Genomic DNA, 13,821 nt, shown 5'->3' on the forward strand with positions numbered 1-13,821 from the left:
TGCCATGTTCATGTTTCTGGTCTTTTGTGGCTCCCACAAGCTTCATATCTGACCACATGCTCCTGTGACTTTATTAGAGCTGATTCCCCTCCTGATGCACACCTCAAGATTGTACTTTTCTGATAACTTTTTTTTTTCAAAATCAAACTAATTCCAGTCACATTGTTGGACATCAGTTCTCTCTCAGTCATTTTAATCTCTGTCCTTTTAACCTCAACATGTTGGGCAGATGTTGTTGAAGTAGAGAAAGAGCGCCTCTCAGAGGACTTGAAGCAAAATGAAAAGCAAAATGTTCATGCATTTCTAATGTTGCTGCAGATCTCTCGAACCCCATTTCTGGAAAATTTGGGATATTTTCCAAAATGCAATAAAAACAAAAATCTGTGGTTCGTTAATGAATGTGAGTGTTTATTTAATTGACAAAAGTACAAAGAAAAGATTTTCAATAGTTTTACTGACCAACTTCATGATATTTTGTGAATATGAACAAAGTTAGAATTTGACGCCTGCAACACACTCAAACTAGTTGGGACAGAGGCAAAATAAGACTAAAATGTTGATACGATATTCAAGTCCCACTGTTTTGGAAGATTCCACAATTCGCAGGTATTGTATCTGACCAGGTGGGTGGAGCACAGAAGCACGGCAGGCTAGAACTGAGTTCACAAAAACTCTTATTCTTTAGCTTTTCAGCTTTCTACACTCTCCCAGCCACACACAAGTGTTCTGGTTGGGGACAGAGCACCTTTTCTCTGCTCTCTCTCCTTTTAAAGGGTGCGGTCACTGGGGAAGACACACAAACACAGGTTAATTCCCAACAGGTGTAATGATTCCACCACTGACCTTCCCTGACTCCGCCCTCCATTCACAGACTGATGCTTGGCCACGCCCCCGCTGCCACAGCAGGTTAATTGGAGAGATGTAAAAATTCTACTTTTCTTCAAAGTCATGACAAAATGCTCTCACACTTTCTTACACATGATACACAAAAGCCCTATTTGCACGGGATAAGTATTACCTATGGACCTCTGGTAATTCGCAATTACCCCCGCACCTCTGTGTTATTGTGTGGCGCATTCGGACGGGATAAGCAAAAGTCTGTAATTCACTGAATTTACAGACATTGTGACCGGATGTGTCGTAAGTTCACAGCATCCTGTTTCGTCTTGTAGACAGGAGTTTCTGCTTATCTGGTTCAAATACAGGATAGGCCTACTACCACTTGCCCCTGAAATGCTGTTTCTCAAAATTTCGCCCGTATCCTCCATTATTCACTCCAGAAAAGTACAAGAGACATGCGTTTAATAATTACAAACACAGACATGCGCATTCACACGGGACTTGTATTACCACTGGACGTCTGTGTTTTGCCGAAACACAGTAGGTAATTCGCGGCGGAATTATTACTTGGCAAATTACGGACATGGCGCATTCGCACGGGACTAAGAACTCAGACATTCTCTGTAATTACCAGAGAATTACCAGAGGTCCACAGGTAATACTTATCCCGTGCAAATAGGGCAAAACTCTAATTTGTTGGGGTGATTATTGTTATTTAATGATCTAACAGTAGAACAAGTTCTTGTCAGTGATGTGATAATAGCGTGTATAAATGTGCAGCAGTGTGAGAGATGTAGCACTGTGGTTTCAAATCTACGCCACAAACGAATAAAAAATTAACATGAAACTCCGTTGTAATTTGTGGGATTATTTATTTTTTAGTTTGCTATGGATGGACAAGTTTTGTAGCTTGTGGTCATTCTGTTATACTGTACACTGTCTGAGGTGTTTTTGTACAGGGATGTTGTTGATTTGTCTCACTGTGTGGATAACGAGCGCAGTAATACACAGCTGTGTCTTCACTCTGCATGTTCTGTCCCTGTAAGGTCACAGTGTTACTGGGAGTGTCGTGAGAGATGACAAATTTGTCTTTCAGTGAATCTTTCTTGTAAATATCCCCATTATATTAAATGATATTGATCCATTCCAAAGGTTTTCCTGCAGGGTGTCGAATCCAAGCTGTTCCAAAGCGGCTGCTGCTATCAGTGATCGAAGCTCCAGACACTCTACAGGTGAGGGTTAAAGTCTCTCCTGGCTTTATCACCACTGAGTCTGGCTGGATGAGCTCAGTAGCACAGAACACATCTGTGAAAAGAGAAAAAGAAAAGGTTGACATGTTGAACTGAAAGGATCAGATGAACTCATAAAACTTCGATCCAAACACTCACAGGGGGCGAGAGCCAGCAGCAGCAGTGGAGCTGAAGCAAACATGTTCGTGTTGAAGGAGGACGAATGAGAACCGCTTCCTCTCGAGATAAGCACGGTGCTAATATTACAAGAGGAGATGGAGATTTGCATAAACATGACAGAGGAGCTGTGTTGAGTGCAGCTCTGCAGATGTTCATCACAGTCACATCACATGTCTTGATTTAACATTAATTTAATGTGGGAAATAATTAATTTATGATTATTACTAGTAAGATTTTTTGTTGAAAATAATGGTTCATAAATAAATAAATAATGCAATTCTCCCTTCTTATATTGGTTGTCGTGAAAATTAAACTGAATTTTTGCCAAAATACATCAAAATAATAATAATAATAATAATAATAATAATAATAATAATAATGAGAAAAACAAGCTTTTATATCATTATCAGCCCTGGTCAGAATGCACTCTTGAAAACTGCACGAAGACAGAGATCAATCTCATGTGTATGAAGATCCTAGTTTCTGTTTTTTAATGTTTATGATGGCAATGTCAAATCTTGAAGTTTCATTTATTGATCCAGAAGAGCAGTGCATCACTGAACCCCTCATTCTAATGGTGCTGGTTCTCAACTAATGAGCACCGTTATTTGTTGTCTTGTGGACTCCTGAACACAAATTATTCTGGTGTTGCTCAGAGCATGAATTTAAACAGCTAAATTTGTGAAATTATTTTGTCATTGTGCACTGAGTGAAGTGAACATACAGTTAGGTCTATAAATATTTGGACAGAGACAACATTTTTCTAATTTTGGTTTTGTACATTACCACAATGTATTTTGAACAAAACAATTCAGATGCAGTTGAAGTTCAGACTTTCAGCTTTAATTCAGTGGGTTGAACAAAATGATTGCATAAAAATGTGAGGAACTAAAGCATTTTTTAAACACAATCCCTTCATTTCAGGGGCTCAAAAGTAATTGGACAAATTAAATAATTGCAAATAAAATGTTCATTTCTAATACTTGGTTGAAAACCCTTTGTTGGCAATGACTGCCTGAAGTCTTGAACTCATAGACATCACCAGACGCTGTGTTTCCTCCTTTTTAATGCTCTGCCAGGCCTTTACTGCAGCGGTTTTCAGTTGTTGTTTGTTTGTGGGCCTTTCTGTCTGAAGTTTAGTCTTTAACAAGTGAAATGCATGCTCAATTGGGTTGAGATCAGTGACTGACTTGGCCATTCAAGAATATTCCACTTCTTTGCTTTAATAAACTCCTGGGTTGCTTTGGCTTTATGTTTTGGGTCATTGTCCATCTGTATTATGAAATGCCGACCAATCAGTTTGGCTGCATTTGGCTGGATTTGAGCACGCAGTATGTCTCTGAATACCTCAGAATTCATCCGGCTGCTTCTGTCCTGTGTCACATCATCAATAAACACTAGTGACCCAGTGCCACTGGCAGCCATGCATGCCCAAGCCATCACACTGCCTCCGCCGTGTTTAACAGATGATGTGGTATGCTTTGGATCATGAGCTGTACCACGCCTTCACCATACTTTTTTCTTGCCATCATTCTGGTAAAGGTTGATCTTGGTTTCATCTGTCCAAAGAATGTTCTTCCAGAACTGTGCTGGATTTTTTAGATGTTTTTTAGCAAAGTCCAATCTAGCCTTTTTATTCTTGAGGCTTATGAGTGGCTTGCACTGTGCAGTGAACCCTCTATATTTACTTTCATGCAGTCTTCTCTTTATGGTAGATTTGGATATTGATACGCCGACCTCCTGGTGAGTGTTGTTCACTTGGTTGACTGTTGTGAAGGGGTTTCTCTTCACCATGGAAATTATTCTGCAATCATCCACCACTGTTGTCTTCTGTGGGCGTCCAGGTCTTTTTGCATTGATGAGTTCACCAGTGCTTTCTTTCTTTCTTTCTTTCTTTCTTTCTTTCTTTCTTTCTTTCTCAGGATGTACCAAACTGTAGATTTTGCCACTTCTAATATTGTAGCAATTTCTCGGATGTTTGTTTTCTGTTTTCGCAGCTTAAGGATGACTTGTTTCACATGCATGGAGAGCTCCTTTGACCGTATGTTTTCTTCACAGCAAAATTAGTTAGTTAGTTAGTTAGTTAGTTAGTTAGTTAGTTAGTTAGTTAGTTAGTTAGTTAGTTAGTTAAAACTTTATTTTTCGAGGGTGGCATAAAATATCACATGATAATATACATATGGCCCTCAAATCTTCCAAATGCAAGCACCACACCTCAAATCAATTCCAGGCCTTTTATCTGCTTAATTGAGAATGACATAACAAAGGAATTGCCCACACCTGCCCATGAAATAGCCTTTGAATCAATTGTCCAATTACTTTTGGTCCCTTTAAAAATGAGGTGGCACATGTTAAAGTGCCATTCCACCACTGGATGTATTCTTTGGCATAAAATACAATATATTTTATGAAAACATGACTAGACAGAGAAATCTTTTAGCTTCAAAATGATATCTCATCTCATTATCTCTAGCCGCTTTATCCTTCTACAGGGTCGCAGGCAAGCTGGAGCCTATCCCAGCTGACTACGGGCGAAAGGCGGGGTACACCCTGGACAAGTCACCAGGTCATCACAGGGCTGACACATAGACACAGACAACCATTCACACTCACATTCACACCTACAGTCAATTTAGAGTCACCAGTTAACCTAACCTGCATGTCTTTGGACTGTGGGGGAAACCGGAGCACCCGGAGGAAACCCACGCGGACACGGGGAGAACATGCAAACTCCACACAGAAAGGCCCTCGCCGGCCCCGGGGCTCGAACCCAGGACCTTCTTGCTGTGAGGCGACAGTGCTAACCACTACACCACCGTGCCGCCTTCAAAATGATATATCAATCATAATTTTTTGACAACGACAAGTATATTAATTTTGCGACCAAAGTCACCTACCCTTTTAATTTCCGCGTGGTAGTGAAACGTGATGTCATCGGCAGGTTCCCCTTCTTGTGTTCCACGTGTTGGTCTATTTTTAGACCAGGAAACCCCCAAAGTGAGAGAGTCATTTCTCCTCGTATATGGGGGCCAAAAAAATTGCGAAAAATTTTGAGTTAATCTTTCAGTTAGCTAGATTTATTGGTATTAGCTAGATTTATTGGTATTATTTTTATCGTGTGCTATCCGCCATTGCTGATAATATGTGCCACGTTACACGTCACGTGGTACACAAGAAGGGGAACCTGCTGATGACATCATGCGCGGAAATTAAAAGGGTAGGTGACTTTGGTCGCAAAATTAATATACTTGTCGTTGTCAAAAAATTATGTTTGATATATCATTTTGAAGCTAAAAGATTTCTCTATCTAGTGATACCATTTATATATGTTGTCAAAATATATTGTATTTTATGCCAAAGAATACATCCAATGGTGGAATCGCACTTTAAGGAGCTGAAACTCCTAAACCCTTCATCCAATTTAAATGTGGATACCCTCAAATGAAAGCTGAAAGTCTGGACTTTATGTCCATGTCCATTATATAACTATAACTTGAATATGTTTCAGTAAACAAGTAAAAAAACAAAATTTGTGTCAGTGTCCAAATATATATGGACTTAACTGTACTTTCCAAGCAACAAGAGGCACAAATTCTGAGCTCCGTCACATCTGTAGATGAGGAGATTTACCTCCAACTGATCAGAGCAGTTTAAAGAACTGGAATATGATCATCATTAAAGCTGTTAAAGCCAAACTTTCAATGTCCAAAGACAGACATTATGTTCAAATCATAAACTGTGATATTCATATCACCTGGCCTTTGGAGAGTCTGAATGCTGCAGTCACACTTTACCTTCTTCACATTAACTATGGATTGGAATGGAATGGATTGACAGATTATTCATGATGGATTAACTGCATATCCAGCTCAGGACAAGAAATTATTTCATGTTGAGGCCAAAGATGAAATATGATGTTGATTTCCCTTTGTCTTTGAAATACAGAGGGGTCTGAGCCCTGCGAGGTCATTTATACCAGGCGTCCCTGGGGACAAGTGGACTGCAGGGAGATGAACATGAACAGGGATGTTTTTGTACAGGGCTGCAGGGAGTCTGTAGTGCTGTGTGTCTCTGGCACAGTAATACACAGCCGTGTCCTCGGTCTGAGAGTTTTGTCCTCTTAAATAAACTGTTCTGCTGGATGTGTCCTGGCTGAAACTGATCTTGCTCTTCACTGTATCTTTGAGATTCGTGCTACCACCACTACACAGATATCCAAGCCATTCCAGAGCTTTCCCAGCAGGTTGTCGTATCCAGGTAATACAATAGCTCGAATCTGAGGTCTTACAAGAGATGGAGAACGACTCTCCAGGTTTCACGAGCACAGAGGCTGACTGAGTGAGCTCCACAGCACCAACACCACCTGAGAATAACAACAATAAAACATCATCAAATCATTTTCCCAACCAGGTATGAAATCTAAACTCATTCAGCCAACATGGAGACTTACAGAATGCAGCTGTGAGCAGCAGCAGCACTGATGAGAGCATCGTTGTTTGGGATAAAACTGAAGTGAATTAAACTCTTCAGCTGCTCTCCTCCTCACAAACACACTCACACTCACCAACCTCATATAAGAGACATCAGTGAAGGATTTGCATCAAATGCATCACATGACCTCGAAGACTTGGGTTTTAAAACTAAACACTTGCGTATCTCTGTGACCAACTGATTCAAGTTTCAAAGTGTTTCAAAGTGTTTATTGTCATATGCACAGTAAGGAACATGTCCTCTTGCACAATGAAATTCTTAGTTTGCCGTCCACCATGAGTGCCAAATTAGAACAATAAATAGGTGGAAGAAATTTTACAAAGTCAAGCCAATATAGTGCAAAAGAAAAAGAAAAAAAAACGGTATATTACAAAATAAAGGTAATGAATTTACCTTTTTTTTCCCCTTATTTACCTCAGAGCCAGTCACTGAGGGTGGGGTGCAAACCAAGTGTGGACAGTTTATGGGTGAGTTTGTGGGGGATGACCCTGTTGAAGGCAGAGCTGTAGTCAACAAAGAGTCTTCTGATGTAGGAGTCTTTGTTTTCCAGGTGGGAGAGGGTATAATGGAGGGCAGCAGCAATGGCGTCTGAGGTGGACCTGTTGGGCCTGTAGGCATACTGCAGGGGGTCCAGTATACTGCTTTGAATGTGGGCCAGTACCACTCAATCAAATAATTTTGAGATGATTGGAGTGAGTGCTTTCGGCCTGTAATCATTCAGGCAGGTGGGTGGGCTCTTCTTGGGAAGAGCGACGATGGTTGTTGTCTTGAAGCAGGAGGGAATGGTGCTCTGGCTGAGGGAAAGGTTGAAGATAGCGGTGAAAACATCAGCCAGCTCATTGGCACATACTTTGAGGGACCGCCCAGGGATGTTGTCTGGTCCTGCTGCCTTCCTGGGGTTGATCTTCCCCAGAGCTTTGTGTACCTGGCCTGATGAGACTATTGATGGTGGTGGTGGTTGGGTGGGGTCAGGGGGGTTGGTTGGTGCAGGTGTGTGTGCCTCCTCTCTGTGCTGTAGCTGGAGGTCTTAAAGCAGGTGTAGAAAGTGTTGAGTTCATCCGGCAGGCTGTCTGTGGAGCTGATGGTGCTGGTGGTGGTCCTGAAGCCTGTGAAGTGCTGCAGGCCATGCCACATCCGCCCGGGGTCAGCAGTAGAATAGAAGCTGTTCAGCTTCTCTCTGTACTGCCTCTTGGCCACTGTAATGGCTTTCCTCAGTCCATACTTTGCCGCTTTGTACTCCATTTCATTGCCTGATCTAAATGCAAGAGAGTGAGCATGCAGCATGCGTCATGCCTGACTGTTTATCCAGGGCTTTTGGTTGGGGAGCTTCCTGATCTGTATGGTGGGCACAATGTTGCAGACTCTCACATTTTTACAACAGCGGCTCTGACAGTAGTTTCGGCTACAAGGTTGACAGAACAATGCTTGGTCGAATATGTTTTCATTTCGAAATAATTTACACAGACACTTATATCATGGATGCTCCACATAAATTTATTTTAAACATGGGGAGGAGATTCATCTGATGGAGAATGTGTGGCTTTTTATGGAACAGAAGCCTCTCTATCATATCTTATAATTTCAATCAAATATTCAAGGATCAGTGATATAGGCAATAAGGATTAAATACTGAATTTAGAATGATACTTATTATCAATGCTTGAGGATATTGGGATCATGATCGTGGAAAAATTCTACTTCTCTTCAAAGTCATGACAAAATTCTCTCACACTTTTTCACACATGATACACAAACTCTAATTGGTTGAGGTGATTATTGCTGCTGAATGATTCTATACTACAACAAGTTCTTGTTAGTGATGTGATAATAATAGTGTGCAGAATGTGAAGCAATAATGAAGATGTCACACGGGGTTTTAAAATCTATGCTCCAAACTACTGAAAAAATAATTAACATGGAACTTTGTTGTAATTTGTGGGATTATTTATTTTTTAGTTTAACTTGGATCTATAACACATTTTCAACAGAAGAAGAATAAGAATAAGCCTTTATTTGTCACATGCACACTCAAGCACAGTGAAATTCATCCTCTGCATTTAACCCATCTGAAGCTGTGAACACATGCACACACACCCAGAGCAGTGGCAGCCATACTACAGTGCACGGGGAGCAGTTAGGGGTTAGGCACCTTGCTCAAGGGGAATTCAGCCCAAGGCAACCCCATGAAGACATTCTGTTACAATGGACACTGAATGAGGTGTTTCTGTACAGGGATGTTGTTTATTTGTCTCACTGTGGAGAGCGAGCACAATAATACACAGCTGTGTCTTCAGTCTGCAGATTCTGTCCTCGAATTGTTATTGTGTTAGTCGCAGTGTCTCTGGAGGTGCTGAACATAGTTTTTAGTTTCTCATTGGAATGTAGACTCCCACCACGATAGATGTGTCCAATCCACTCCAGAGTTTTTCCTGCAGGTTGTCGCATCCATGACGTACCTTCGCTCATGACTGACTATGAAACCTTGCAGTGGATGGAGAGACTCTGGCCTGGCTGGACTGTCATGGAAGCAGGCTGAGTCAGTTCCTCACCATGCACATCTGTGGAGGAAAACACATGGTGATATCTCATGCAATATATGCTACACATTTATTGTCATTGTAGTAAATGAATGAATTTGATAAAACACTCACAGGAAGCAGCTGCCAGCAGGAGCAGTGGAGACGGAGAGAACAAGGTGTGTGTTGTTTGTACTGGGGTCTTCTCTGTTCTCCAAAGTTTAACAGAGACCATCAGACCACATAAATAGAGCGATATCCAGCCCTCACATTTATATTAGCTTTTCTGCTGATGATGGGAGGACAACGGATTTAAAAGTTACTTAAATCATGAGGAGGAGATACATCGAATGGAGAATGTGTGGCTTTTTAATGGAACAAATCTTTTCCATAACAGAAAGTTCTTTACCAACTTCAATACCAGATCAATAATAGAGGGAATTGTACATACAGAGAAACTTGCAAGGATTATTATCTGTGCTTGAGGACATAAATTCCCCTCCTGCCCATGTCTGCATTTATTTTTATTTTATAATATTTGCTCACAAATTCTGTTCGTTCTTTTTCCCACAATATAAACACATTAGTCCTTGAAACCACAGTGATGTGAACAAGGATGAAGCAGAAAACATGTCAAGCAGCATCACATGAGCCCCCAATACCCTGCCACGTTCATGTTTCTAGTCTATTGTGGCTCCCACAAGCTTCATATCTGACCACATGCTCCTGAGACTTTATTAGAGCTGATTCCCCTCCTGATGCACACCTCAAGATTGGACTTTTCTGACAATTCTTTCTTTCTTTTTTTTTTTTAATGAAACATATTTCCAGACACATTGTTGGACATCAGTCTTCTCTCAGTCATTTTAACCTCAACATGTGGGGCAGATGTTGTCAAAGTAGAGAAACAGCGCCACTCAGAGGACTTGAAGCAAAATGAAAAGCAGAATATTAATGAAGACGTTCTTGATAAATGACTCTGGGGTTCAGTTTCCTGTTGAGGGAATATTTACAGCTCATGAGGATGTGCTTGTGTCAGTTTTTGTACAGCTCTGGAGTCTGTTGTGTCAGTGTGAGTCTCGTGCACAGTAATAAACAGCCGTGTCTTCAGCTTTCAGACTCTTCACTTGGAGGTACAGCATGTTTTTATTGGTGTCTTTAGTGATGGAGAACTGGCCCTGCAGAGACTGAGCGAATCCAGTGCCAGTGCCAGTATCAATGTAGCCGATCCACTCCAGTCCTTGTCCTGGTTTCTGACGGATCCAGCTCATGTAGTAGCTGCCCATTGAGAATCCGGAGACAGTACAGGACAGAGTGACTGACTCTCCAGGTCTCTTCACCACAGAAGCAGAGGAGGTCAGGGACTGTCCATAGGAATCTGGAACAGAAGAGTATAACTCGGTCATGTTATAATGTTTATCAAGACAGAATGGCTCTTTTTCCTTCCAATAATCTCATGAAAAATCTGAAACTTACATGAAATGAGTCCAAATAAAATACACTGTCCTAAAATCATCCTTCTCTGAGTTCTGCTTCAGCCAGATTGAAAGTGTGTGGGAGTGTTATCTATCACACAGCTCACTGGAAACTAGAAGAGCCAAGAACATGCTGTTTATACCCGACTCTATTTGAATAGGGAGTGTCCATGAGCACGATGGATGGATTAAACCCACAACCACAGGCTGCTCAGTGTAGAGATGAGTGGATGATTAGAAGGTTCTATGTGGAACCCAACAACAGAATGTTTCACGGTTCGAAAGAGTTGAGAGTAAAACCATTTTTAGAAGCTGAGAACCCTTAATCATCCACAGAACCTTTAAACCATTCAAATGTCTCTGAATGGAAAAAAAGGATATGATTTTATACATTGCAACATCATACAGATTCACATTTCATAGGAAAAGTTTAAACAGGGGTTTATTTGTGTAAAATTAGACTACTGATCAACTTCCTCATTTCAATCTTTATGAATTTACCATGAAAACAGGTTCTCCAGGACAAAGAGCCTTATCTACTGATCAACACAGCACAGGTCGCTGATATGCTGGATGTAATTCTGTTTAATCTGAGGGTCATGATTCACAGCAGGATGTGAGAAGAAAAATGGCCTGAATGTGCAGAGAGCAACAGGTTGAGATGGTTGAGTTTGCACAGACTGCCCCCTAGAGACACAAAAGTCTCATCTCATCTAATTATCTCTCATCTCATCTCATTATCTGTAGCCGCTTTATCCTGTTCGACAGGGTCGCAGGCAAGCTGGAGCTTATCCCAGCTGACTACGGGCGAAAGGCGGGGTACACCCTGGATAAGTCACCAGGTCATCACAGGGCTGACACATAGACACAGACAACCATTCACACTCACATTCACACCTACGGTCAATTTAGATTCACCAGTTAACCTAACCTGCATGTCTTTGGACTGTGGGGGAAACCGGAGCACCCGGAGGAAACCCACGCGGACACGGGGAGAACATGCAAACTCCGCACAGAAAGGCCCTCGCCGGCCACAGGGCTCGAACCCGGACCTTCTTGCTGTGAGGCGACAGCGCTAACCACTACACCACCGTGCCGCCCATATCCAGAACTGGAAGGAGAAATTTTAAAGAAAAAGGTTCAAATGTTCTTGCTGTCAGTAAAAAGGCCTCCCATGGGGAGGCGATACAAATGAAGGAAGTCTGAATTCCAGATTGGAGCATTTGTATTGGCATGGTTTAAAAGAGCGAAAGCAGTCAGATACAGTATCAGTGGGAAATGAAGTCATTTATCACCCTGTCTTTATGATGGAGTTTGCTCTTCACTCTCTGTGATGAAGCTTCTCTGATGTCATTTAAAGAGCAAAATAAAGAAACATCCTGAAAGATAAATGAAATGCACTAATACCACAGTTTTGTTGAATTCTTGAATCTGATTAAGGTGTTGATTAATTAATCAATTAATTAATTATACTGCAGGTCTGTTTACTATAGAAAGGCAACACACAGGTTAATATTAATTATAAATTGTAATCGTTTATCATTCCATAGGAACAACTGACACATGATTTGGATGGTGGATGTTTCACACAGATTTCAAAAATAAGAAAGAAAATAGTGAGATTTCATGTAATGTTCCTTTTTCCAGATGTTCTTCTCAGCATTGAGGAAAGTCATACAGTTCAGTTTTTGTCTCAATGTTTCCTTTGTTCTTCAACACTGATGATGAAAATGTGAGATAAACTTTTGACAACAGCATGCATGTGTTTTTGTATTGACACCTCAACAGAAGCATCAGTGTGTGTTGCGAGCGCAGTAATACACAGCTGTGTCTTCAGTCTGCAGATTCTGTCCTCTCAGAGTCACCGTGCTGCTGGAGCCGTCTTTAGAAATACTGAACTTGTTTTTTAGAGAATCTTTAGAACCAATTGTTCCACCACCCCAGATGTCGTTTATCCATTCCAGAGTTTTTCCCGCAGGTTGTCGGATCCAAGCCGTGGCGTAGCTGTTGTCAGTAACAGAGTAGCCGGATACTTTACAGTTGAGGGTTAAAGAATCTCCTGGCTTTAACATCACTGAGGTGACCTGAGTGAGTTCTACTGCACAGTCCACATCTGAAAAAAATAAGAGATGTCACAATTTCAGTCAGAAATGTCTTTACAGTATGTTATAACTGCAATAATTTGCTCTGAGCTCTGAGTACATGATTGAAGTGAAACTCACAGGATAAAGCTGCCAGCAGCAGCAAAAATGGAAGTAACATAGTTGAACTAAAAGCAGTGCTAAATTCTCCAGAGCCCACAGTGACCGAGGCTGATATTTTTCCATATGTAGTTGGAAGGGGGGAAATTTTGCATCAACATTTGCATATTGTTATGCTCTTCCATTCAAAACAGCCTGCTGGTTTCTGTCTTCGACAGGTTTTAATCATCAGAATGATAAAAAAAAATGTTCTTTGGTGCTGAATTTGGTTTGTTTGTATTAAAGACTGAATATGGAAGTGAAATTTAGTCCTGTAAATGATTTTAAATCTCCTTACTCATGGAAACTGGAAGTCCAGATCATCACACACTTGTCTCATGGGACATTATTTTGTTAAAATCTTGAATAAATTTGCTGATCTGAGCAGAAATGTCCATCAATGTCAATCATTTCACACTAAAAGACAACAGCAATGTTTTGGGAGGCACATCACATTAGAATGAAAAACTCCTTCATTCATTTACAGTAAACACTTTATCCTGGTCAGGGTTGCAGTGGATCTGGAGACTATTCCAGGTAATACTGGGTGTGGTGAGTGGATGTGTACAGGATGAGACATCATTCTATCGCAGGCCACTACACACATATTCTTATGTTCACTCCCAAATATATGGGATTTTTAAAGTCAATAAACACACACACAGACACACACACACACACACAACATGCAGTAAAACTCACTCAGTAATAACATGTAAGTCATACAAGAGACAATCTAAAAGTTTTGGTTCTTTGACCTCCATGAATACACTGCTGATGAAAGTGCAAGATTGTTATGTGACTACAGCAAAAATGTTCTTTTTTATTGATGTCTCAGGAGAAGTATCAC

General features: G+C 41.0%; 2 gene segments (V, D, J or C); both read right to left on the bottom strand.

Annotated features, from left to right (window-relative positions):
• Positions 1 to 1,966: 1,966 nt before the first annotated feature.
• Positions 1,967 to 6,739, bottom strand: LOC132869008 (Ig heavy chain V region PJ14-like). The segment is given in 4 exon segments: positions 1,967 to 2,145; positions 2,229 to 2,326; positions 6,288 to 6,612; positions 6,700 to 6,739. Coding segments are annotated over 4 exon segments (642 nt in total).
• Positions 6,740 to 10,323: 3,584 nt separating this feature from the next.
• On the bottom strand, positions 10,324 to 10,815 carry LOC132869009 (immunoglobulin heavy variable 3-11-like). The segment is given in 2 exon segments: positions 10,324 to 10,634; positions 10,733 to 10,815. Coding segments are annotated over 2 exon segments (351 nt in total).
• Between the last annotated feature and the right edge of the window lie 3,006 nt (positions 10,816 to 13,821).

This window comes from Neoarius graeffei, chromosome 20 (assembly GCF_027579695.1).
Source record: "Neoarius graeffei isolate fNeoGra1 chromosome 20, fNeoGra1.pri, whole genome shotgun sequence".
Lineage (NCBI taxonomy): Eukaryota > Metazoa > Chordata > Actinopteri > Siluriformes > Ariidae > Neoarius > Neoarius graeffei.